The sequence below is a fragment of the Hirundo rustica genome, chromosome 6, assembly GCF_015227805.2.
Source record: "Hirundo rustica isolate bHirRus1 chromosome 6, bHirRus1.pri.v3, whole genome shotgun sequence".
Taxonomy (NCBI): domain Eukaryota; kingdom Metazoa; phylum Chordata; class Aves; order Passeriformes; family Hirundinidae; genus Hirundo; species Hirundo rustica.
The window spans coordinates 44,514,620-44,540,577 of record NC_053455.1 but is presented as its reverse complement, the minus strand read 5'-3'; the positions used below and the strand labels follow the sequence as shown (position 1 = coordinate 44,540,577).

General features: G+C 39.6%; 1 protein-coding gene across 1 annotated transcript in view; it reads right to left on the bottom strand.

Annotated features, from left to right (window-relative positions):
* Positions 1-25,958, bottom strand: part of SLC1A2 (solute carrier family 1 member 2) — an 88,944-nt gene that overhangs the window by 9,574 nt on the left and 53,412 nt on the right. The window contains exons 3-10 of the mRNA XM_040066619.2: positions 25,628-25,780; positions 24,760-25,010; positions 21,189-21,348; positions 18,085-18,211; positions 15,480-15,713; positions 12,375-12,569; positions 8,652-8,786; positions 2,954-3,185 (exon numbers count right to left, since the gene is read on the bottom strand). Coding sequence (XP_039922553.1) covers positions 2,954-3,185; positions 8,652-8,786; positions 12,375-12,569; positions 15,480-15,713; positions 18,085-18,211; positions 21,189-21,348; positions 24,760-25,010; positions 25,628-25,780 — 1,487 coding nt within the window. The remainder of the gene's footprint in view (positions 1-2,953; positions 3,186-8,651; positions 8,787-12,374; positions 12,570-15,479; positions 15,714-18,084; positions 18,212-21,188; positions 21,349-24,759; positions 25,011-25,627; positions 25,781-25,958) is intronic.

The following is a 25,958-nucleotide window of genomic DNA, read 5'->3' as shown; positions in this document are numbered from 1 at the left end:
TTACACCACCTTTAAAGAAATGGAAGAAAAGACAGGTTGTGAAATATTGCTCATCATACCACTCTAACAATGTAGTGAAAGATTTTGACTGTAGTCCAATTAAAAATTCAGTAATGCTAAATCTCTCTCACATGATGTACAGCAAAACCTTACTGTTTCCTGTAAAGATACATACTGGAATTTTTAGGTTTTAAATATGGTGGAAGACCTACAGAGATCTACCAACTCACAGTGAACACTGGACAATATATTCCATTCCAGAGAGCAGTATAAGTGAACCAATGTTCCAAGAAAGGTATCTCCAGCCAAATGACGTTAAAAAATCAAAAAGGTAAAATGTCAATTGATCTTTACAAAAGTGATGTAGATCTTGATAATGTGAGAGAATCTTTCATTTAATTCAAAATAGGTGGCTTACTTTTTCCTAACTTACCTTGTAAGTTAACATCTTCAGCTTCAAATGAAAACTTAAAGACAGAGCTGAAATTCCCCATGCTGGATAAACAGGATGCATGGAAGCATTGGGACATGGAAACATGACAAAATGCACTGATTTTTGAAACAAAGTCAAGCTTTTTCTTAGATAATTGGAAGGGGAAAACATGCAACTAGAGGAATGGACAGCTTATTTAGAAATGAAAATCACACAGAGTCATGTGAAATACAATAATTAAAAAAAATACAAAAATATCATGGAATAACAACCACTCTAACCCCATACAAAGGTAAACTACTTATTAATTATGTACATTGACCATGCAAAATTATAAACTACTAGTGTTATACATGGTGTATATTACAGAAAGTAAGTAGAAAGGGCATGCTAGTAGATTAGCTTTTCCATATCCTGACCAGAGTTGCAGTAAGCTTTTCAATCCACCAGTGCATTGGACAGGATGAAGAGATGGCTTTTCAAATTTAACAGCTGGCTGTTTCAAAGCTCCAGATCCTACTCTCTGTTGCCTTTGCAAGTCTAACTCTTGGGAGTTGTAGACCACTTCAACGTGATCCAAATGCTTTGCAAGTGCCAGCATATATTCATAGCTCATCAATTAGGTCACAACAACACATCCTTTTGGCAGCTTGCAGACAGACAAGAGAAGTGACCTGCCTAAAGTCAGTCTTGTGCTCAATCCAGTAAAGCCTGGCTCTTTTCATGAGTTTAAAAGTGCAAACTGAGACTGTAAGGAGAGCAACTCTAAAACAATTAAAAAGAACAAACATTTCTAGCTCATAAATCACAGGTGCCAAACTTGAATTGAAGGATGTGCTTAGGATGACATACAGCACCATTAATCCATAGTTTTGAGGCAAGCTATTTCCTCAGCTGAGGGAAATGATATGAGAAACTGAAGGAGAAAAGAAAGTGCAGCAAGTATTGACTGCATCAACAGGCTACTACTTTTTAACTTGACTTGGATCTCTCTGCAATTTTAAGAAACTGGGAGCAGATTAAATTATCAGTATTCAGTCCCATAAACATAATCTTAAACCTAGCATTGGCTATTTAACTTAAAAAGAGTTTTCAAAAAATTCCAAAACAAGTTATCCAAAAAGCGTGTGTGTGCACATGCTCTCTTATCCTTCTTTCCAGAGAGTATTTTTTCTTCACATTTTAATCTCGTGTCCTTGCCTTTTTAAAGAAATATAAATTAATGACAATTTTCAATTTTGTGTAAGTATGTATTCTCTTTCCATTTCTAATTTTTTAAATGTTTCAAATGGTAAAAGAGTGGGTCTGAAGAGAAAGGGGAGAGCCATGTCAGAAAAAATGTATTATTTAAAAAAAAAATTGCTTAATTGAAACCTTGGAAAATTCAGGGAAAATTTGAAGATAAGATGAATACTGTTTGGATTTGTCCCTGAACTCAGTATTAATTTTTGGCCTGAAAAGTCAGGTTTGGCCTGCATTCTCAAAAAGTAACCATTAATTCTAAAATTAATTCTAATTCTAAAAATTAATTCTAAAGAACATTTCCAGCCAGGCTAGATACAGGTGAAAATTAGATTATAGGATTATATTTCCAATACAAAGGGTGATCTGCTAATGGACTTAGTGCAGTCATTCACAGCTAGATACTGGCTCAGTTGTGGCAACTGGAAGATACAAGCAAATCTGCTTGGATAAATGTCTCAAATACAGTGGACACCATGACTGGAGCATTAATAAATGAAAAAAAAAAAAAAAATAAAAGGGGACTATGAAATTAGAAGTTCCACCTTGTTTTACTTTCTTTTCTCCTCCTTTTCAAAAGGTCTCTCTGGGTTTTGAACTGCCCTATTCCAGTGGTGAGTTCTTAGTGAACTTTTAACTACTAACCTCCTGAACTGTCTTCACATTCAGCTGGTGGGGTTACTCAAGCTCACTTCACTCTGATCAAGAGGTCATTATTAGTATTAATATTGCATGTTAGTTACAGCAAGGGTTACAGAGGGGAGAGAGTGCCTCAGGAAGGAACGCTGACAGAAGAGAAGCAGAAGCGTGCTGTGTGAGTGCAGGAGCATTCTCATGCTAAAGCGCATTCAAAGTGTCGACCACTGAACAGCATATCATGAAGGCAGTCAGCAAGTGACAACACCTGCATCTGAGTTGCAGCCATCCTCCATTTGGGTTGGCAATTAAGTTCTCTGTTGCCACAGAAAATTAAGTAAATGTCCATAGAAGGTGATGCCATATTCTCTGTGTCTTGGCATATTCCACAACACGCTGCATCTTGCCTTTTGATATGTAAACAAAGTACATGATTTTTTCCCATCAAATGACAAGTTTTAAGAAGAGTGCAAAAAAACATCTTTTGAACTGCTCAAACACATTCAAAATGTCTGGGGTTCATGGACCTTGTTGTCACATTGTTATTTGCAGAACAATTTGAAAAATACATGCAGGTTAAAAAATAAAATAAAGCATGCAGTGCTATATACATGTCTCAATATCCATAAATGTGAAAGGTACCTTGCACTCATCTACCATGACTGAGTTGTGAGCTGCAAAAACACATTGGTTTGAGTTGTTTTCCCTATGATTTTTCATGTCGTCATAGATTGACTGAGTCTTGGTCATTTCAATGTCTTCATGTCCTTTATGATGGGAATCAATGGTGTCAAGTTCTGCCTTGGAAAGGTGGTAGACGATGCCAGCACCAAAAGAATCCCCCACTACATTGACTGACGTTCTCATCCGGTCCCTACAAAAGAAGGAAAAGGCAGAGGCTGAATGGCATGAGAGGAAGAAAAAGTAGGGCATGGCAGCCCTGTTTATGGTACAGTTACTACATTTGTTTCAGGAAGCTTAAGGTAACATTTGAACAGAGAGATGGGACCTTTCAAGGGAAATGGGAGAAATTTGCGTTCCCAAGAGACTTATTCAGACAGGGGATGATGTTCAAATTCCCACATACCAGCTACTTATTCTCACGAAGTTTGGCAAAGAATGTATGCTAGATTGCAGCCAAACTGCAGAGCTGAGAGACCTCAGTGCCCACTTCTGGAGCTGGAGGTTTCAATATCGGGATGCCAGGCTCACACCCCTGCCCTTTTTTAAATCTGAATTTATCAGAGCACTGAACTTCATGCAGCCAGAGAAAAGGATTTTGGTTCTGATGAGCTGTTCTCATTTCTAGTTTGAATTAATGAAAGGCCTCTCCCTTTACTCTTAGTGGGTGAACTATAGGGAACAAAAATACCTGAAATATCTCCACGATGCTACTATTGAAGGTCCTCTCCTGGCACCATCTTTACAGATGGCCATCTGTTGGTGTGGCAGCATGCCCACTCACACTACGTGTGCCAGAGCTTGGCATATGAGGAACCCAAATATAGGTCATGGCCTACAAAATTATGAGCCTGTGACAGCATTTCACTAACGAGTGCCCCTTGTTGTAGGAGGGTGCCAACAGAAGCATGCTAACTTGCTTCATTACAAAGAAATACGTTCGTTGGCACTTTCTGGACAGGATGCCATTAAATGGACATGCCACCTTTCTCCTGTCTTGTCTTTAGCGTGGCTCTATCCGTCAATAGTGAAGTCACAATTGTGTATTTTCCCTGACTTCAGAATTCTGCCCCAGACCTGACCAAAATTCTGCAAAACTGGGAGCTGGGTCCTGCTATCTTTCCTGCCACAGCACACATGTTAAAAACACTTACAATCTCATTTGCCTCTCCATATCTGCACTAAACATGAAACTCCTAAAAACCTTCTGACCAAGGGCTGCAAATTAAACTGACTGAAAATGACCGAGTCGAGCTCTGCCAAATAGGTCAGAGAAGTGATTACACTGATTAATTCTCAGAAGTATATTCATGAAGATTCATTTACACAAAATGGCCAGGTTGAACAGTGTGAACACTTGCCAAGTGACAAAAGCTACCATGTAAGACCTCATTTCCCAAGACAGTGATTAATTTCAAAACAACCTTTCTAGTATTTCTAGTACTAGATTTGTGTGACATCTCCTTCTTCTGTAGAACACTGAGAAGAAAAGATCTAAATATATAAAATCTCAACCGATAAACATTCATTATTCATGCTTATTCATGACCACATAAACTTCTGAGCCCATTTTAACATCTTTGCTCTACACATCAGTAAATCTGTTTTTCTCAGCTGTGGAATTATATTCCCATTCAAGTTTCTCTTCTTCCTCTCAACATTATCATCCTTACATATTTACAGATTTTGTGGTGTAATCTTTGCTGAAACAGCTAATTTTCTTATTTTGACTTCAAAAGAATACCCAGAAGGGAAAAAAAAACACAACAACCCTCTACAGTAATTCCCCTGAGAAACAAGCCAACAACCTATAGGAGGAAAATGTTCTTCCAGGTTTGCTTCACACAAATTAAATGCTTTATACAATTCTCATCCAGTGCCTGTGAAGACTATTTTAAACCTGGTCAGAGTGGTAGAATAGGAAAATAAGACTTTCTGGTGCGATTTTTAATTAAGACCATTAAATATGGTCTTAATACATGGCAATACAACCTGGCAATACAACTCTACAAAAAGAACACCTACTTAATTTTTTGCATGAGTGGTATTAAATTTTGAAAGGAGTCAATTATGCCAGATGACAGAGGGATAGTATAGGTTGCCAAAAAACCAAAGTGGAGAGAATACATAAATATAATTGAGGCAGAATTTAAATTCTGAAAGGGTCATTTGAGGAGACGCTCCAGCTCATGCGCACGTACCACTAGCTGAGAGATTCAGCACTACAAACCGGACACTGATGCACAATGTGTGCACACTGCGCGATCCAAAGGAAACCAGGAAGTTCCCTAAACAGAAACAGCAGAGCTGTCAGGAATCAACAGCAAAGTGCCACTGACCTCTTTGGGGGCTAAGAACACCCTACAAAAACCAGACAATTGTACTTTTTTCTTAAAACCAACCAACTTTACTTCCAGGCAAGTGGGATGATGTAAACCATACAAATACAGGAAAGTTGCAGTCTAGACCCTGTTCAAAACATCCAGACTTCAGCTGGGTCTGAATATTCTGACTCTGATCTAAGCCTTGGCTTAGATCTAGATTCAGAATATTCAGACCCAGAGTCAGAACTGAATCAATCTTTTTCTGAGTTACTGAATGAAGGTTTAAGTACCAGATCAGCTGCCCAAGCTCGTTTTCTCTAATTCCTCTCTCTTTGCTGCAAAATACCACTAATCTGGTACCACTGATATTTGCTAAGCTTGTCAGCTCACATCTGGAGAGCACCCAGTTTGTGGTTCAAGCAAAATAAGCTCATTTTATTCCATCTGTTGGCATATAATTACTGTCCTAATAAATGTCACTGCTGTGTTGTGCTTGGTTTTAAACTGTAAGAGCTGTGAAATCCTGGGAAACTTGCCTGGTTGAAAGAGCTTATACTGGGTATGTATCAGCGGGAGGTAGAAAGATTGAACAATCCCATAGATAATGGAGAGGCTTGAGAAAAGATTGATATGGAAACCTTTCAGCTCCAGTTTGAAGGAGAGGGTGGCAAGTTTAAGGATTTGACATAAAGTGGTCTTTGTATTACACGATGAACAAATCATGCAACACTGGTTTTGGTAAGAACACAATTTCAGATGGTGGTAGTACTGTAAAATCAGCTGATGTTCTGATATTTGCTTTTATCAAAAAAAGAGAAAAACTACTCAAGTAGAATATTTTTTAAATCCTTTTTTAACTGAAATTGAAATGCAATTGAAGGGCTATTCCAAATATTTCTACGTGGCTGGTTGCATTTACTCATGGATTCCAGAAAAGTGGTTGCAATGGGGTCTTAAATATTTTATTAACTTTTTCTTCTACATTTTTTTAGAAATACTGCTGCAACATTATTTAATGTTTCTAAGTAAAGAAAATGTGGTTTTAACACATTTCATTTCACATATGCTTTAGGTCTGGTCTGTGTGTGTGCAAAAGCTTGCTCAGAAGTTGGCCTGTTTTTAACATAGCAATATCAGCAGCATCATTTTTCATAGTTGGCTACCACAACACAGCCACTGGAAGATGGAAAATGAAGCTATTTGTTGTTGAATATTGATTAATAACTACAGCACTTTCACCAACAAACAGCATCTTGACATTGCAGTACCAGTGGCATGACACAGAGTTTTTCACCTCTGCTTTTATCCCTTTTCCATTTACCTTTCAGTTCTGAATCACACTGCACTGGCACTGCTGATTGGTAGGCATGAGGATCCAAACCAAACCATTCAGGCTGAAAGTTCTCTTGCCTTCCATTTATTTTGGAAAGACACCTTGAAGTACTTCTTTCAGAATTCCTATCCTTCCTCCTCCTATAGTCATCATGGCTACAGCTCCACAGTACAGAAGTTTTTATTTCTTAAGCAAGGTTGGATTAACCAGTGGGGAAAATGCTGCTGAAATGCAACACCCACAAGTGGATCAGAACTGCTGATAAACTTACAGCTCTGAGGCTTACTAGTGTAGGCAGGGCTTCTCAGTCCACAGGAATATTTAAAAAATACATTTCCCTAAAAAAAACCCAAACAAACCACAGGCTCTTTCTGCACACCCTCCTACCAGCTGCAGAAACCTACCTATTTGCCTTACTTGGAGAGCCAAGAAAAACAGATATTTAAATATGTATTTTTATATATTTTTTCTCTCCCTCTTCCAGCTGCAGATTCATATACCACTTTCCTGTTTTCAACTATGACATAATAAATATAATAAACCCACTGAATATCACATCCTTCCCTATGCCTGCTGTAACTTCTCATTTCACCATTCTGCATCGTGATATCATGAAATTCAGTTATATAAAAATGATATAAGTCGAGTTTTCCCTTTGCCTCCTCAAGCTGTAAATTCCTCTTTCTTTCTTTCCTGAAGCAGAAATCAGAGCTGCATGTTATCCTTCAAAATTTTTAGTGACAGATAGACCATGCCAGTAGACCCAAAATACATGTTGGACGATTAAGTTCTTGAATTCTTCTCAGTAAGCCAAAAGATAACGTCAGGAAATTAAACTTCTATTTTATCTGCACGTGTATGTTCTCAACTCTGTTATTTCTTCTTGCATAATTTTAGTTGTGTATCTGGAACTGAAAGTTACCAGAAGCAGGCAGCTGAGGCCGCTAGTGTAGGAGGAAACACACACATAGCACAGTTACATTCTATGTCTCCCTTTCTGGACACCACACCTGGAACAACAAAAACAAATGTCTTTACTACTTAAAAGGATATTAGGGGAGAGCTGGCTGGTGACCAGAATATACCAAAATATTCTGTGCTGCAGCAGTACAGGACAATACAAAAGTGTCTCTAGAGGCCAGTACAACTTAAGTGCTACTGAGTCTCTTTCAGCTCTGCACAGAAGACAGAAGGATATCACAGTTGTCAAATGACAGCAAGAGGAAGGATGTGGCCTGGCATAGCCTCTGTCTGTATTTACGGCTTCTATATTCAAGTGCTGAATACCAGTAGCCTCAGAAAACAATATGTGGGTTAGCTTTTTCTTCCTGGATGACCTGCAATGGCACTGGAGGACTTTGATCACAAATTCTTGGAAACGAAAGCCATTCTTTCTAGTTTGAATGATCTGTCAGTAAAATGAAACTAGAGAATTACCTTCTTTATTTCTGTTTCCATTCTTACTTGTCTTTGGTCTTTGTCCTGCCCTGGAACAGGCTCTTTTTAAAAGTATTTTACTTTCTTATATGTGAAAAGAAACTGACTTTCCCCCCTACACATGAAAAAAAAATTGATACTACAAATGCCCAAATCATTCTATAACTTGTTGGCAACATCCTGATGGAACTTGCATTTTCAGCATTCATCCTTCATTTTAGATCAGAACTATAATAAATGGAAATATGGAAGCAATGATTAGAAAACTGCTCTTGAGTGATGGAAAGGCGTCATTAGGAAGAAGATAATATAAAAGTGTGAGCTCACAAGTGTGCCAAGAAGACCCTTGGCTCAAGGAAACTGACTTCAGTAGCTCTGTAACAGCTTGTAACAGCTGAGAAGCTGCTTTCAGTGTCTCCTACTTCATGAATAGCCCATTTCCTCCTTTGATTTATCTGCAGAGGAGAGACTTACAGTTCTTTAAGAACAGTGGATGGAAAGCATTGTGGACAAACATTACTTCACTACCTTTTCTGCATCAAGCAGCGGAGTCAGCACAACTTACAAAAGCCAGTCAACAGCAACAAGCAAACTGATGTCCTGGGTAGGGAGACCCACGGCAGTCAGGATCAGCAGCATAGTGACGAGCCCTGCGCTGGGAATGCTGGCAGCTCCAACACTTGCAAGGGTGGCTGTCAAACTGCAAAACCATAAATCAAATGGGAGTTGCAGGAAGAGAACATACACTTTACTTGCATACTCATATAACTATTAGGAAGGTCATATTTTTAATGTATTCTTCCCATAAAACACAACTATATGATAAATCAAGGTAAGCTCAGGTCATATTTTTCACTCTTGTGTTTCTCTAGAAATATTATTAGGGGAGGCCAGATCTATGGGGTTTGTTCCAAGAGTTGGAAGAGGGTTGTCTGTAAGCTAGTTATGACATTCAAATCTGTGTTGTGGTGTTTTCTAAACATGACAAACTCATCCAGGGTTTTGAATCCTGGGTTTTAACCATCCAGACATGTCAAAGTTTGGTGACTACAGGTTGAATTTTCAGAGTGATTCATTTCTGTTTATTTATGTTACCTGAAGACTGAATTGTGAGTTAAAGGCTGAGAGAAAGCAGTTATTATCAAATACAGAACAATAAAAGTCTGGTATCCAAAACTCCCCAAATACAAGCTACTTGTGTACCAAGGTTGGATACAAATAACCTAGATGAAAATGCAAAATTCTTTCATAAACCCAAAACTGTGTTTGTTTTTGCCTCTTATATTTTGATGATCAACAGAGTGAATCTCTGAACTTCAAATGTTTGTAAAAATACAACACAGACCATAACAAACATCAGCATCATTGGGCAGTCCTGCCCAAGAATGGAAAAATAAATTTGTCAGGGAGCAAGTCAGGGGGAGAAAAACAGGGAAGAGAAGGAGGAGAGGGAGAAGCAGAGAGAGAGGGAGAGAAGGAGGGTAAATAAAAAGGAAAGCAGGTGAGAGGGACCAATTTGATTATTATTTTCTGCCTCAACATCTGCTATACATGAGGTGAAAAACTACTATAGTGGCTATACGCATGCTGAAAGCCCTAACACGAACCAGGTGTTAGGGAGGCAGAAAATGAAGGGAGGCTCAGTCTCTGGGGGCACTTCATCTGGCAGCCCATCAGGGCAGAGAAAAGTTCCACAGTTGGGCTCCCATGTAAAAATTCCCAGGAAAGGGGGCTGTGGGTGGAGCCTTAGCACATAAAAGCAGTAAACTGCCCCACAGCGGACACCATTTTCTCCGGGTTTCCTGGAGGGACCGGGGGCTCACAACACCACTCACACCCAACAAATCTGAAACTGCTTCCCATACAGAAGCAGGAGAGAGCAGACTCTACAGGAAATATTTGCCCATTAGCCCCAGAACTCATCTGTGAGGATGTTCCCCGATTTAGAGCTGCCAGATGCTGTCTGGCTGGGTCTGACCCAGGCTGCAGTGTGTTTGTCAGGTGTCTGGGTTAGAGTGCAGCCTGGCTTACTAAACACCCAGATAGGTCCAGCAGGTGTGCAGGCAGGATGCTCTGCTGTCAGGCTTTGCATGTGATGCCAGATCCTCAGGCACTTCCAGCCTAAACTGGTACGGGATTCCTTCCAAGCTCTGTGAGGAAATACTCCTGCCCGCCTTCCCACAGCAGCGCTTTCAGACCTAGAGGGGAATGTTCAGAACTAAACAGAACCTGTCTTAGCTACCAAGATCACCCTTTCCCAAAGAACAGAAAATCAGAGGAATTAAATGACCAGTGTGAAGTAACTAAGGCTGGTAAAAGGCTAATTAGGACTTCATGAGGTTATTTGAATATTCTCAGTATTACAAAGTGCATATACCAGACAAAACCTAATAACCTTTCCTTCATTTGTATTGTCATCTCAAGAGATTGTTCTTGTCGTATTGCCGTTGCAAAAATGCATGAAGAAGAAAAACAGTGTTTTTAAAAATTGACCAAAGTTGCTCCTTGCTTTGTAAATCTCAGTCGCAAAGCTGTGACAGTCACACCAACCTTGAAATGGTGAGATCAGGAGGAGGCAATTGGTCAATCCCTCAGAGGAAGAGAAGATGAGTAACTGAGGTTCAAGCCTATCAGATCTCCTAGACAACAGCAGATTCCTGATTTGAATTTCCCTGGTCTCAATTTAGTTTATATGTGGCACCTCTGAAATGACTGTTTTCAGTTTTAGGAACAAATATGGATCATGCTGGTCTGGCATCTACCTTCATTAGAAGCAGCCCTGAAAACCTTTTATAAACTTGGCTTTACTATTTCAGGAGTCAGGGCAGGAAGTAAATGAATGGAAAATGCAGAACTAGTATAGCTGGGTAAGAAACATAGAATTAGACATCCCTTTGCAGGAGTTTCTTTAAAGTTAAAAAGGTTTAATAAAAGAAAACTGTGTGGGTGAAAACAACAGGAAGAAGACAAACTTGGTAGTCTTCACTTGTGGTTTCCATTTTAACTATTCAAAATGTTAGACCTGCTGTGTTCACCAAGTTAAAACTCTCTTACAGTAAACAGTCTTCAATCACTCTTCTTCTTTTTTAATGGATACTTTATTTTGTCCTTACAGATGCTCAGCTTTCTTCTGGATAAGACAATTTGATATGAAAAGCCTACAGTTAATATTTTTTGGGTTACAGATAAGAGGTCTGGGACTACTATCCAGACCATGCCACAGAATGCCAATCTCACCCTCAGGAAGGGCTATTCTCAATTCATTACTTTTTTCCTGCTCACAAAAGTCACTGAAAAAGTACAGGCAAATATAAACATGTAGAAAGATTTTTTTAAGGTATAATTTTTTGTTTTAGTGTATACAAACAGATATATTCTAGAAAGCTAATGGCCCATATACGAGTTGTAGCATACTCCTAAACAAAAAAAACCCCAACATTTCATTAGATAGAAAATGCTTTATATTACAAATGACATTGTGTTGCGTGCTGGTTTTGGCTGGAGTAGAGTTAATTTCCTTCACAGTGGCTGGTATGGGGCTGTGTTTTGGATTTGAACACAGGGTTGATAAATACAGAGATGTTTTTGTTATTGCTGAGCAGGGCTCACACAGAGCCAAAGCCTTTTCTGCTTTTGGTACTGCCATGCTGGGGAGGAGGCTGGGGGTGCATGGGAGGAGACACAGCCAGGGCAAGTGAGCCCAAGTGACCAAAGGGAGATTCCACAGCACACAATACGTCATCAGTGCATAGAGCAGGAGAAAGAAGGAGAGAAGGGGAGTTTGGAGTGATTTCCTTTATCTTCCCAAGTGACTGTCACAGGTGGTGGGGCCCTGCTCTCCTGGAGATGGCTGGGAACCTGCCTGCCCATGGGAGGCAGTGAATTAACTCCTTGGTTTGCTTTGTGTATGTGCACTGCTTCTGCTTTCCCTATTGAACTGTTGCTATCTCATCCCATGAGTTTCCTTTTACCCTTGTGATTGTCTCCCTGATCCCGCAAGTGAAGGAGTGGCTGTGTGGGGTTTGGTGTCTGCCTGAAGTTAAACCATGACAATTGTCAACTGCAGAAATATAAAACACCACCAGTGTGCACTAAGGCTGCAAATGGTAGAAAACACATCACCAGAGAATCAGGACCTATATGTAAAACATTCATTTATATATCATTATTAGAAACCCATGGATTTTGTACTGAATCCAACTGAGACAACTTAGCTACTGAGAAGACATCCAACCCAAAGCATTCACATTTTACAGTCTGTAGAAACAAAGGACTCTTTTGAACTGACCTCACAGTAACTATCTGGCCTCCATCCAGGTCAATTCCATTCATCTGTGCTATGAAGATGGCAGCCACAGCTTCATAAAGGGCAGTTCCATCCATGTTAATAGTTGCTCCAACAGGAAGAACGAACCTTGTTACACGCTTATCAATGCCAAGATTTTCTTCAAGACAACGGAATGTGACGGGTAATGTTCCAGCACTAGGGAGAGAAAACAAGAAACATAAAAAAGACATAATTAAAATCAATATACCACATGCACATAACAGAGCAAAAATCAGAAATTCTAATACCATTGTTTACATTTTCTACTTCTACTTCTACTTTCTGCTCTGATTAGACAATTTTTAGACAACTTTTAGACAATTTTTAAATTAGTCCTACATTTAGCTGGAAGTGGGACTGAGGCCAAGACATGAACGTGACTTGATGTAGGATCAGCTTGAGAGTGCCTGGATGAATTTTTTAGACTTATTGCACATGATGCAACAGACCCAGAGTCTGCTGCAAGAGACTGTTAAACTACCTCCCTCCCTGGGGGAAGTACCTGGGCATTACCACCTGGCCTGAACGTATAGTAATCCATTGGATTCTACATTTTTTTGCGGGGACCTTCACCACTAGGAAAACCTGATAGACAGCATCAATGGGATGTTGGTGGGATCCACAGAGTGGTGATATTTTCTTTAATCTGTCACTCTGTTTCTGTCTCCAGACCTCTTTTCTATTTCTCTCTCTTCCTTCCCCCCTCTCGCTCTCTCTCTCATACTTACTATTTAATAAAATCCATACTATTGACTTTGGCATATAGTCTCATTTGCACCTTCATTCAGGCAGAGGCATTTCTAATAATTTTAAAAATCGGACTGTAATACTGATACACAGACCTCTGAGTGTGATACAGAGACCTCTGAATGTAGTGACAAATTTTAAATTTATTTGATTGTGGATTTGCTCTAAATAGAGGAATTGGTATTGGTTAAGGACTGAAAATGTCAGGCAAAAAAATGCAACCCAGGTTGTTCCCTGACACTAGAGGACAGGAAGAAAAGATGTGAAACGCAGTAGGACAACAGGAAAAGATGGCTGGAAGAGAACAGCTCTTTGCACAGACACACAGTGGCTTGCTTTTGTGGGAGTATTTCAGGTCATCATATTCACTTGCTCAAAATAAAACACCACCATCCAAAAATACTGCTGAAGTGTGTTGGAGCCCAGGGCTCGTGGAAAATCCCTCAAACTAACCTGGGGTGTTTGAGACCCTGGCTGGGACCCCAGGAAAGCATTTCCTTTGACCTTAGTCCATGGGAAAAACTTCCAACACTTAGAGATGAATTAAAAGCAACAAAGATTTGAAATAAATAGTAGTTTAGTTTGTCACAGAATGAAAATTTGTAGTTTTGGTGTTTTAGTATGGAGATAGATGAGAGCAAGATGGAGGATTTTGGGCAGTGTCCCATCTTCTTCTTCTTCTTCTTCTTTTTCTACTCCATTTTGGTTGTAACGGTGGCACAAAGATATTGGTAGAATGGGTTTGATGCAGAAATTGCATGTTTAAAATAGGTGGCGATTACTGCCACAAAACTATAAATACAGTACGTTTTAAGAGTTAATTGGACTAGAAACCTTTAACAGACCTTGGAATTCTCTGGCTTGCCAGCTATGTTTTCCAGCGCGCTAAGCTAGGTGTTAGCGGCGTGCAGACCTTGAAATAAGAAACTGAATAAACACTCTAAAGACCAAAAAGCTGCAAGTTCTGTTCATCTTTTAACCCTAGTACCGGACTTTGTGTGGGAGAAAACTCTCAACTCTCACAGAGGTGGAAACTCAAACACTTCACTGAACAAAAGCCTTAGGTAAATTGTCATTTAAAAAAACTCTTGGCCAGACCAGATCTCCTATAATCCAACATTGTTTATTACAGAGCCAGAGAATTACTGAGGTTGGAATGTATCTCTGGAGGTCACCCATCCTGACCACCTTGCTCAAGGCATGAGCAGCTAGGGCAGGTCTCCCATGTTTCTCAGGTCTGTGGCCAGTCAGGCTTAATGGATCTCCAGAGACGGAGACTCCACAACTCCTCTGGGTAACCTCTGCCAGCCTTCATGATCTGTCACAGTAAATCAAAGCAAAAAGAGTTTTCTTGTGCTCAGACGGTACTTCCTGTGCTCCAGTTTGTGCCCACTCCCTCTCTTCCAGTCACTGGGCACCACTGAACGTGGGCAGCACTTCATCTTCTCAGCATATTCATGCACATCAGTGAGGTCCCTAGAGACTTGTTCATAAGGGAGAAGCTGCTCAGCAGAGCAGTTTGGGTTGACCCAAAGAGATAGTTGAATTACAGTTCTTTCAAGGCTTTCTTCAAATCAAGAATGCTCAGTGGTCTGGTAGCCAATTTTGAACTAGAGTTTTCTGTTTTCCCCTTTTTAATTAAAATGGAAGATTACATTTTCTTCAGAAATAAAATATTTATTGAAGGAAAACACTTTAAAATATTGTATTTAACTGAAAAACATTTTCAGCTCAAGATCTACTGACTACCCCAATGCAAACCACCAATTTTTGATTTTTTAAAATTTATTACTGAGAGTTGTGTTACTCACAGACTTTTCTGAGTCTGTTCTGTGCATCAACAACTCTAAGATGCTCAGCTTTTCACTAAAGTCCAATTATTTTGCCAAAATTGATTGAAATACAAACTGAGAGTTTTTTCCCTTTTTATTTTGAAACCTAGCAATGTTTGTTTTTTCTTTCTTGAATGCAATGAGACTGGTTTTAACATGCTCTCAAAATAAATAGAATTATCACATTTTCTAGTTAAAGAAACAAGCACAGAATTAACACAATTTGCACAAGTGATTAGGCAAAGGGCAGAAAAGAAAACAAAAAGGAGGTCTCCCAGACATCTGCAGGTGGCTATACAGCCTCTCTAGAGAATCCTGCAGGCAAGTGGTATTTTGATTTATTTAAACGTGGCTGCATTAAAAATAGTTTTCATTCAATGGCATAAAATGATTTTGCAGTGAAGGTTCGAACAGCAGATGTACCATATCTAAACAGCAGGTAATAATCTGCTAAAAAATAAAACACACTGGTATTTCTCAGGTGTACCTGGAAGCTGTGCCTAGTGCTGTGATCCACGCCTGGAAAATTCCAGCAAGGAATGAAAATGGGCTTTTCCTTGTTATCACAAAGTAGAGCAGAGGCAGGAAGATCCCTCCATGGATGACAAGACCCACAATCACAGTAACCATGTACATGCCAAGTTGTCTAGCAACTACTTCTAAGTCCTTGATTGCAATGATTTTTCCACAGATGAGGCAAGCAATACCCAACGGGGAATACCTGGAGAAAGAAAACAAGCATAGACAGAACTCATCTTGGCAGTGCAGTCATGAAAACTATGCTGAACAAAATACAAACTGAGAAGAGTAGGGGGCACTCAGGCTCAACACTGAGGTGCACAGCAAGAACTGATGGGAATTCAAGGGATAGTTTTCACAACTTTTTAAAAAATAATGGCCATCTCCAGCAAATTCCCCAACTACTTCATTTTCCATCCTATCAAATGGAATATGCCTTTCCTGAATAGTTTTCAATTCTGAAATATCTTTGTACAAGAATATGATAATGTTACAGAGGCTTGTATAATTATAAAGAATGATGTAGATTTGTTCTTAAGACATAACTTTTACAACCTTTTGTTTATCTGGTTTCAGGGGGTTGCATTATTTACTTCAGTGAAACTCTTTGTTGAAATAGACTGTTTATATCTTGAAGGCTGACAATGTTTCCACTATGTTCTTTCAATAATTCAGACAAATTCTTTTTAATTATGGATTCTTCATTAATTATGTGCTTTTGTTTCTTACAGTAGTGTTTCTGTCTCCTCAATCATTAAAACAGTACAAAGACTTTCAGAATAAAAGTGCTTCCTGGTTTTTGTTAGAATATCTCATGGTTTCTCAAGCAACATGCCCAAGGCCTGGAAAGCCTTCAGTCACTTCAAATGCAAGGCCAGATGTTATACCAGTTATCGTGAAATGCCACGTTTCAATGAACTTGACAAAATACAGTTCTTATAGAGAGTTACATGGTGTCAGAGCCAGATGTCTGTTTTGTTTTATGCTTCTGTAGCAATGCCACGCTCTTGAGAGTCTGTAGGTGCCATGGCAGTCAGAGATGTCTGCACTGAGAAATCATAAACCAAACAAAATGTAACTCTGCATAAGGAACAGCATTTTTCTTTATAAACACACCTAAACCCCCCTTGCTTTTGGCCTCAACAAATCTTTAAAAATTCTAAACAGATGTGAACAAAAGGAATTCCCAACATCAATTTCCTTTCTTCATGAGAAGAGAAATAAAAAACACATCAATAAAAATAAATATTTACAGTGAATTTCTTGAAACTTGGAAGATTTCCTGCTGTTGCAACACTGGCTACTAGAGAATGTTTATATTGTAGGCAGGGTATTATGTCTTGGGTCTACCAAATGGTGCTAAATAAGAGTAAATTCTAGCTCCTGGAGGGTTATGGGAGTATAGTCACCATCTCCCTATTGAGTGGAGATTGAGTAAATACTGAAAGCTTTGTGAATAAAAACAACTTTTATGCAGCAAGATCATCTACTGAAAAGCAGAAGCATAGCAGGACTGCAAGGTAATTGCTTCAAGTTATTTCTGTTACTCTGCATGTTTCCCCACTGTTGTTACTCTCTGCATCACTCCTGCGGTTACTGTTAACGCTGTTAGCGGTGTCCCTCTGAAACAGTGATGGTGCTGAGAGGTGCGCTTCAGGCACCCTGCTCCCTTTCCTACACATTGTGTTCGAGCTCTGGAGAAGCAGGCAGCTTTGTAAGGCAAGAAATCACTCCCAGGGACACCAGGGAATCACAGCCAGGATACATGTGTTACGCTGGAGTGGCTATTTCTGCTCTCAAAGACCTAGGAAAGACACTAGTACAACGCCAAACGTAGCAACGCATTTTTATGCTCTGGAAAACTGGCTTTATGTGAGATGGCCATGCTTGACATACAAATAGCTCTGGGGAAGCACTCAGAAGAAACACTTAAAAAAAAAAAAAAAAAAAGGTAAAGTCACTTCCTTAAAGGCAAGTCAGCCCCCATTATTACAGACAGGTATACTTCGAACACAGGGCAGATATATTCCAGTGCAGTGAGGTTGTAAGACACATTCTGCAAAAACTATGAGTGAAAGGATTACACATCACTGAAAACTACTGGAATTTTATTTGATGATAAAGTATTTTTACCAAAGAAGACTGTGAATAAGGTGTGTCTACAGGTGTTGTTTTTTTTTTTTTTTTATCCTAGGTAATACCTTGGGATTATGCTAACCTCCCAGGAAGATTGGGATGTTCTTATGTAGGCCATTCTTGCTTGCTTAGGTGCTCTCCTATATAATAAACTTCCATAGTCAATGTGGCATTGAAGGCCTTTGCTGGTACATGCATGATTTAAATTTCAGCATGCAAAGAACAGAATCTCTTTGGAAATGTTTCAAACTGGGTTCTAAATAATCCTCACCAAACAGAGATAATGCTGCTGTGGCTCTAATATACCTGCCAAGGCTTTGGAAAGTCAACTATTTAATTATACTGTTTTCTAACAAATTGGCATCACTATGTTAAGGTTTTATGAGGCCTTTTTAAAAATGACTTTTTTGTTCTGTGAGTTAGAACTACAAACTTACCACATGATCATGGTTACTAACTTCATTACAATCTCATTCAGGATGTTGAAGAAATCCACCATCATCTTGGCCTGTTCTCCCATTTTTCCCATAGCAATGCCAAAAGCAATAAAGAATCCTATCAAACCTATTGGGGAAAATTGCAAGACAAAAAGAAGGCTTTTAGGAAGTTTTTGCACCTAGTCAATGTCTTGATGCTACCTGCAAATCCAGAAGCATAGAATCACAGTTAAGGTAAATTTAGAAGGGACCACAGTGGGTCATCTTGTCCAACTTTCCTGCTCAAGATGGGTCATCCTAGAGCACAATGCTCAGGATTTCAGAACTACAGGGTATTGGGGCTTTTAATATATGCTCTTGCTCAACTACCATGATCAAATCAAGAAAATCTTTGATTCCTCAATGTTTTACTAAATTCCATTTTCACAGCCCAATTATGTTTCTTGGGGTTTTTTTTTGTATGGTTGTTTTTTTCTGTATTGATCTGATCACCAAAAAATACATATACAGTAATCATCTCAGTGCCATTCAGCTATTAGAAACCTCATGAGCCCTGGCAAATGGGAAAGGTAACACAGTGCTGCACTGTACCTCTGCTGTTAGAACAGTTGCTAGAAACCAAGAGGAATCTTCTCAGGCTTTAAAAAAGTACTTTGGCAGACCAATCAGTCCTGGAGTGTAGGGAAAGGCAAAAGTAGCCCTAGAACTTTTGTGGGAGTATTCCTTTTAAATGAAGAAGGTGGTGATGGGAGGTGGGTATTGCACTTAACCATAGAACTCCCAATAAGCAGATTAATCTCACTGAAAAGGCTATCATTCAATAGCATTCAATATGTGTAATATTTTGTTCCTAAATGTAAATCCTGAGGTGCGAATATCTGGAGTATTGGACTATCAGTGTAAGAAAACAACAGATGCCTCTGTCGTGGATTACTTTGGAGCTGTTTCTTCAATGCTAACTAACCTTTTACATACAGAAATTTTCAGTGTCCAGAGTTGGATTATTAACTGATACTGAGAGATGGCTTGAATCTTCAGCCATTCTTTGAGGCTAAATTTTCAGTCATGATATGAGTCCAGTATTTAACAAATGTGTAAACTCATCTGAAAAAATTCCTATGGAAGAAATTTATTGGGACACAAAAACCATTCACGATAAGGGAATATGAGCTGCCAATACTCTGGGAAAAGACAGGCTGTCCCATACCCTCTCACTAGGTTTAGCAACTAGATTTTTTTTATTTTTTTTAATCCAATTTCCTGGATACAAAGTCATTCTTTAGAACCAAGCTATCTTTGTTGAGTCAGTTGAATAGGGAAGTGAAGCATATGTTTGTGTGCTGCAGAGCATAGAGAAATGATGAAAAGCTTTTCAAAGACCAAGTTACTTCCTGGAATTCAGAATCTGCATTAGAAAATGTTAATAGGTAGTTTTGTTCATTAATTCCAAATGAGCTGTTAGGTTAGTCATGAGAGTCAGATTGGTCCCCATTCTCAGGAATTTGCCTGGCTTGTACAGCTTATTCAAACTGGATGGCAATTCCCAGAACATTTTCATTTCTTCATTCAAAATCAAACCCACACCAAACCAACCCAGAAAACTCAAGAACATTTGAGAGTCATTGGTCAAAACACCACAGCAAATTCCCCAGCTAAACTGTGTATTTCTTTTCTGTAGGAAGTGTATTTAGCCTTCTGGATATTTTCTTTTAGGTGACAGAGCCTGCACAAAACAAGCCCAACATTAAATGTAATGCATCTCTCATGTCTGAAGAACTGTTTCATTTTAATGGATAAGCAGAAGCCCAGGAGAGAAAAAAACAGGTGAGGGTTTTGGCATTGGCAATGAGCTGCTGCCTCATGCCTGGTGCAAAATGCCAACTTTCAGCTCTGAAAGTGGCTCCTCTGCCCACAGATGCTGAATGGAAGGAGAGCCATGAAGGCAGGAAGGATACAGGGCTCTTGTAGAGCAGGCTGCTTCATAGAAAAACAAGAGCAGCTTATAGATGCTATCATCTCCCCTGTATCAAAACAAAGCAGCCAACCAACCCACCAACACCTCAGGAAGGTCTGCGACACAGCAGCCACTGTGTCAGCAAGAGCTGTTCAGCAGCTCTAAGAGACCATTTGCCCTTCAGAGGTTATAGCCTAGTGGTGAGAGAAAGCAGGGGATTAGGTACCTCAACATACTGTCCCACTTTGAGGACAACACCTGCAGACACAGAGGTGTCAGCCTCAGTCTTGTGGACATGCTGTCACAGAGCATCTTGGAGCGTTGGTGTGAGGCTACAAATTGAGAGCTAATCTGAGGCTGACTTCACCCACATGTAGAAAGCAAGGAGTTGAAGGAGAAGCACTCCCCTCTGGGCTAACAAACCAGGGACTCTAGACACAGAAGAGAAAATAGAAGTGGTGTGGAAGCTATTTGTTTCTTGTGTGACCCCATCTCAGACTGAACAGTTGCTTCAGGAAAGGGTGGGAGATAGGCAAAATTTTCCTACCACCTCCACTTGCTGGCTTGCCCAGGCAAGATGGCATGATGGCATTTGCAGCTGGTAAAGGTCAGCAGCCAAGATGAAAGGAGGAGGGAGTTGTGACTCAGAAATGTGTCAAGCCTTTCTGGGATTTTTCTTGGGTGGTGTGGTTCACACTCCACCTCTCACTTCAGGCTCTGCCTCAAGCCAAATTAGTTCAGCACACCCGAGACACCTACTGGAAACAACTTAGCTCAGATCCATCAGGGGGTGCGTGAAGCACTGGCTCTTGGAGTTCTTCCCTATACTATTTTGCCAATATACATTAGTATTAGCCTAGGTCAGCTTCTTCTAGGATGAAAGGATATTTTGGGTACCTCCCACATGCTTTGCCACTGTACTCTTCCAATTCATAACCACAAAGCTACAGATCCAGAACAATTCACTTGCTGATTTCTGTGATATCTCAGAGGCCAACGGACAGCCAGTAGGTGATAACATTTGTTGATTATCTGGAGAGACTGAACATGCACTGAAGACCAGATCAGACAACACTGACTACCCCAGCCACAGCAAAAAGCTGTGACATACATATGATGTACATATTTCACAGCCAGAAAATTTTCTTACCCAGGACATTCATGCCATCCTTAAATTCAAGTCCCTTCTTAATGACCATTTGGGCTTCAGGTGGTGCTGTGTCATTCACCATAGCAATAGCAGAATCAGTGACATTAGGTGGCTCTTCAACAGGTAGTGGCACTAGCACTTTCTTGGTGACAGTTTGGATCTGATGGCAATAAAAAGGGAGGATGAGAATGGAAATAGACTGAATATGGTAGATAAGGAATTAATAATAAAAAGTCTTCACTTAAAAATCCAAGGAATTATATTTTTAAAAGATTGGATATGCAGTCCACAGCTTCTTAACCCTTCTTCCAAAACGAAGTCTATTTTTCAACAATTTCAAGTGCTACAAAGTACTGGTGGTCTTCCTCATGACTCTAGTGAGAAAAGTAAGGCAAATGCATGTTTGTTATCACTGCAGTTAAACATTTTACAGATAGCTAGTCCCTTTGGGTAGGCAGTTCCCAAAGGGTGCTTCCCAGACTGTGTGTTACAGGCTGATACCAATTGTATAGCACCAAAGGCCAAGTGCCTCTAAGACAAATCATGGCAGAAACTCTGCAGTAAGGCTTGTTATTCAGGATGATCTGACCAGCTCAAGGCATCCCAGTTTGATGGTTAACTTGAATCAAAAATTCAGGACATTTCCAATACTTCTCTTACAGCTTTTGAGCTCTTGACTGCAAGAACTCACAAAATGGAATATACACAGTCCCCTGAGCTCTCTAATTAGAAGACTCTGGGGGATAGATAACAGAAAAATTATCAGTGCTTCCAGATACAAATCTGACCACATTAAAAAAAAAAAAAAAAAAAAAAAAAAAAGCATCAGCTTCCAAATGCATTTGGACCCTTCCTGGCACATGAAAGGTGGGGTAAAGAAAAAGCTGGGAAGGACTGGTAGGAGGATAAGTGAGCTTGAGGTTACAATTAGGAAAAAAGAGAGGAGGGAGTGGAAAAAGATCTGTGATTTTTTTGCTTTCAGAAGGGATGTTTTTCTCCCACTTCACACCTTGCCCCTTTTTCCACCTCTTCATGGTCCTGGGACAGGCAAAATAGTTTGGAAGCTATGACTGGCTTGCCATGTTTTCCCACCTGCTACCTACTCCCCTTGCTCCTAGGAACACTTAGCAAGATAACAGAAACTGTACATTGGCTTTTCAAAGAACATTTGCACCTCTTTCTTGTTGACATGGACATTGTAGTACTATGGATGATGATCCAGACTCGATCCATATGGTTTTAAGACTTATGGTTTTAAAATACCTTACATCTCTCCTTCTAAAACCTGCTGCCTAAATCTGGAGAGGGGGATATCGACAGAAAACCTACATAGCTTCGCATGAGAAACTCTTCAGTTGTCCTGAAGCCACCTAACACTCTTGCAAGCCTAAATTTTTTCAGAGTTAAATTTTATCTGAAGGAGGTTGTCAACACAGTACTTTTTAATGTAATGTATTCAGAATGTAAGAACTGAGTAATGGAAATTAAATTTAAAATATTAGATTCTTCACACTCACAAATTCCACTACAATCACTTAAGTCAAAGGTCCTCAGCAGTCCTTTGCACAAGGGCACAGTCTTTAAAAATGCTGAGTCTGACAAAGCTTAGGTTCTGACCACATTGGAGACTAGAAAACTGTTTAAATGTCATGGTCATATTTACAGATGGTCCCATGGTTTTTTTGCTGAAACAGAAGTTTTCATTATAAATTTAAACGTTCTTGTGGACGATGCTAAAATTCAGGAGAGTTTGAAATCTCATGATAGCCCACAGTCCAGTTTGCAAATGAACAGTTCCAAAGCTGCACATGAATCTCTTCATTGTGTTTTGCCTCGTGGCAATAGAATGCACAAAAACCTCCCCCCACACTGCTCAGCACCATTGCTGTGCATCCTTCAGAACCACTCTTTGCAGGATTACAGTAAAACATTTCTTCCTCCTAAGGCTACCTGGAAATTCTGAGTGTCTATGGAGAGAGACTAAATGCATAAATGTATAAATGTATAAATGTAGGACAGAAAATACATGCTGACACCATTAAAGCATGTAATTTTCCTCCTAAAGAGAGAGAAAAGTAAAGCCTAACTCCTTAGGGAGGAATTAAAGACTAGCAGAAGCAAAAATTCCATCTAGTCACACTTCACAAATGAAATGTGGCTTTGTGGCAGAGGCTTTCACTAGAAATTAGTCTGGAATCTGCTAAAGTCAAACACTAAAAAGTCAAAAAGCTCCTTTTTTCTTACTAAATTTAAAAATAATCAGTGAAATTGGTGATCCATGACTAGTGAAGTAATCTGAACATTGGTATTACACACACTGAAAAAACACTAATGTTTTAAAAAAACCCCTATCCAACACAGGTAGCTTAATTCTTTGTTCTGTTTTTTTTGCCCCTTTGTCAAGATATTTGACCACTTTCAACTGATAAGAAATTGACTTTTCCTCTCTTCCACAGTTCAAATGAATGAGAGGAAGAGAAAACCATAAGCACCCTGCTTTCCCTCACTCAATTTTGCAAGAATGCATTTCGCGTTACATGTGATGTTTAGCCACCAACAGTTTGACCACATGACTGACATTCCTGTGATGATTTGGAAATATTGAGAATGTTCTCCCTCTAAATCCCCAAGGATTATATGTTTTTATGTGGAACTCCATGTAAGAAGTGAAGCAATCCAAGCCCTTTTGGCAGTTTAGGTCACCCTCCATTCTTCCACTCTCCCATGGCCTCTTCTCCCTTCCCCCTCTTTTCTTTATTTTTTCCTTTGGCTACAACCACTGCACCAACTATCACACCATTTCACACAGAAACACTTAAGAAAAGGTTTGGCAGCAAATCCTGTTACATAAAAACAAAAACCCAACCCCCAAAACCCTCTGTCTACATTACTTTTAAATGATTCAGTTGGAGGGAGAAGCCTCTTACATACAAGAAATATGCTTAAGCTTATTTTACCTCTTAAAGTCATGGTGTTTTGATTAAGTACTGGTGAAAAGCTTTCAGATAAAATTATCTCCCTTCAGAGCAAGCAACACATTGTGCATCCTTCCTTCCCAGCATGCTTCAAAGCTGGTGAGATGGAGCCACCTGTAGGTGGGTCCGCCTTTTAGATCTATTATCCCCACCTCATCGGGACTCTAACACAGCAATAGAGGTTATGAGAGGTTGGGTTTTGGGGTACATTTTTGGCAAAGAGCTGGAATGATGATTGTCCGTACGTTCCAAAGAGGGCACTGCAGAACCATCATCTCTGTAATTAAGTTAAAATTCAGCCTGGGTGTAGAACCCAGCCAGCATTCATGACTATATATTGCATGGAGAAAATTAAAGTTTATTTTATAACAAAATTAAAATAAACTTTTTTTTTAAAACATGAATTTAAATAATAACTACAACATAAACCAAGGCAGCTATAAATAATGTTCTTTCATACCTGCTCAAGACTTCAGACTTGTATTCCACTTTACATCATCATTTCTCTTATTAACCTAAACAATGACATTAACTCTACAGACAACCCTAACAAGTAAGAGATGTAAAGAATATCACCAAGGAGCAGAAGGAGTTACCTGCTGAAAGCATGCTTGAACCAGATTTTCAGGGAACAAGTTTCGGATCAAATCCAAGAAGGCATCCAGACTAGACACTTCATCATTCTTCTTCCCTTGACCAAGCTGCTTCTTGAGTTTTGGATTCCCGGGATGGATGGCTAAAACCAGAATCACACCCAGCACTGCAGCAATAATAGTGGTAGACATGTAGTACACCATGGCTCTTGTCCCCAGGCGGCCACTCGCTTTAGCATCTAATCCAGACAGTCCTGCAGGTGTTTAAGATACAAGCAAATACATTGACACTCAATATCCAAGTCAGTAATTAGAAAATAAAATCCTTTATAATTTTCAAAGTTTAGTGACTCCCTATGGGTGCCTGCTTTCATCCCTGAGATATTCTCACCATGAGAGATTACTGATGCTTCTCCCTCTAGTTCTTATCTGTGCAATATCTACTGCTAATAATTTGAAGAGAAGCATTTAAAACTCCAGCTAATTGCAGAGGAAACATTGTAAAATAGAGATCTCTACCATCTCTTTCCCTTGACTTCTGCAAACTGGCCATGGTCTGGCTGACAGCATGCTTGAGGCTAGGCTCATTAGTGTCATGCCATTTTATTTGCAAGGTCCAATCCAGAAATTAGATCAAACAGTATATTAAGAAATTTCTGATGGTAGCATGTGCGCATGTGTTTGGGAATAAATTCACTAGAGCATATACATACTAAAGCCAACCAAGTTATTCAGAAATTTACTCTGAAATACCCACAGCAACGGCAAAATGCTGACAGGATCACACCATTATTCTTCTTACACCACAAAAAGCAAACCAGGTAATACCTGTAAAAAGCATCTGAAAGTATTTATGGCTAATGGATCTTACCTGTGATTAAACTGGAAATAATTAAAGGTAGGATCAGCATTTTCAGCATCCGCATAAGAATATCTCCTGGGAAGGCTATTAACATGATGATGTCAGGGTCAATAGGCGTTGCTAGACGAAGAAGACCTCCACACACTGCACCCAGGATAACACCTGGAGGAAGAACAAAGAAAGGAGCAGGTGGGCATTGGAAGGAACTGCCTGATGTGAAATACTGCACATATCCTTGAAAAAAAACTTGATTCTTAGGGCTCATGTCTTATTCCTTTTTTTTGAGGCTCTGCACCTTTCTCCTTGTGCTGATGTTCTCAAATCACAAACAAACCCTTCG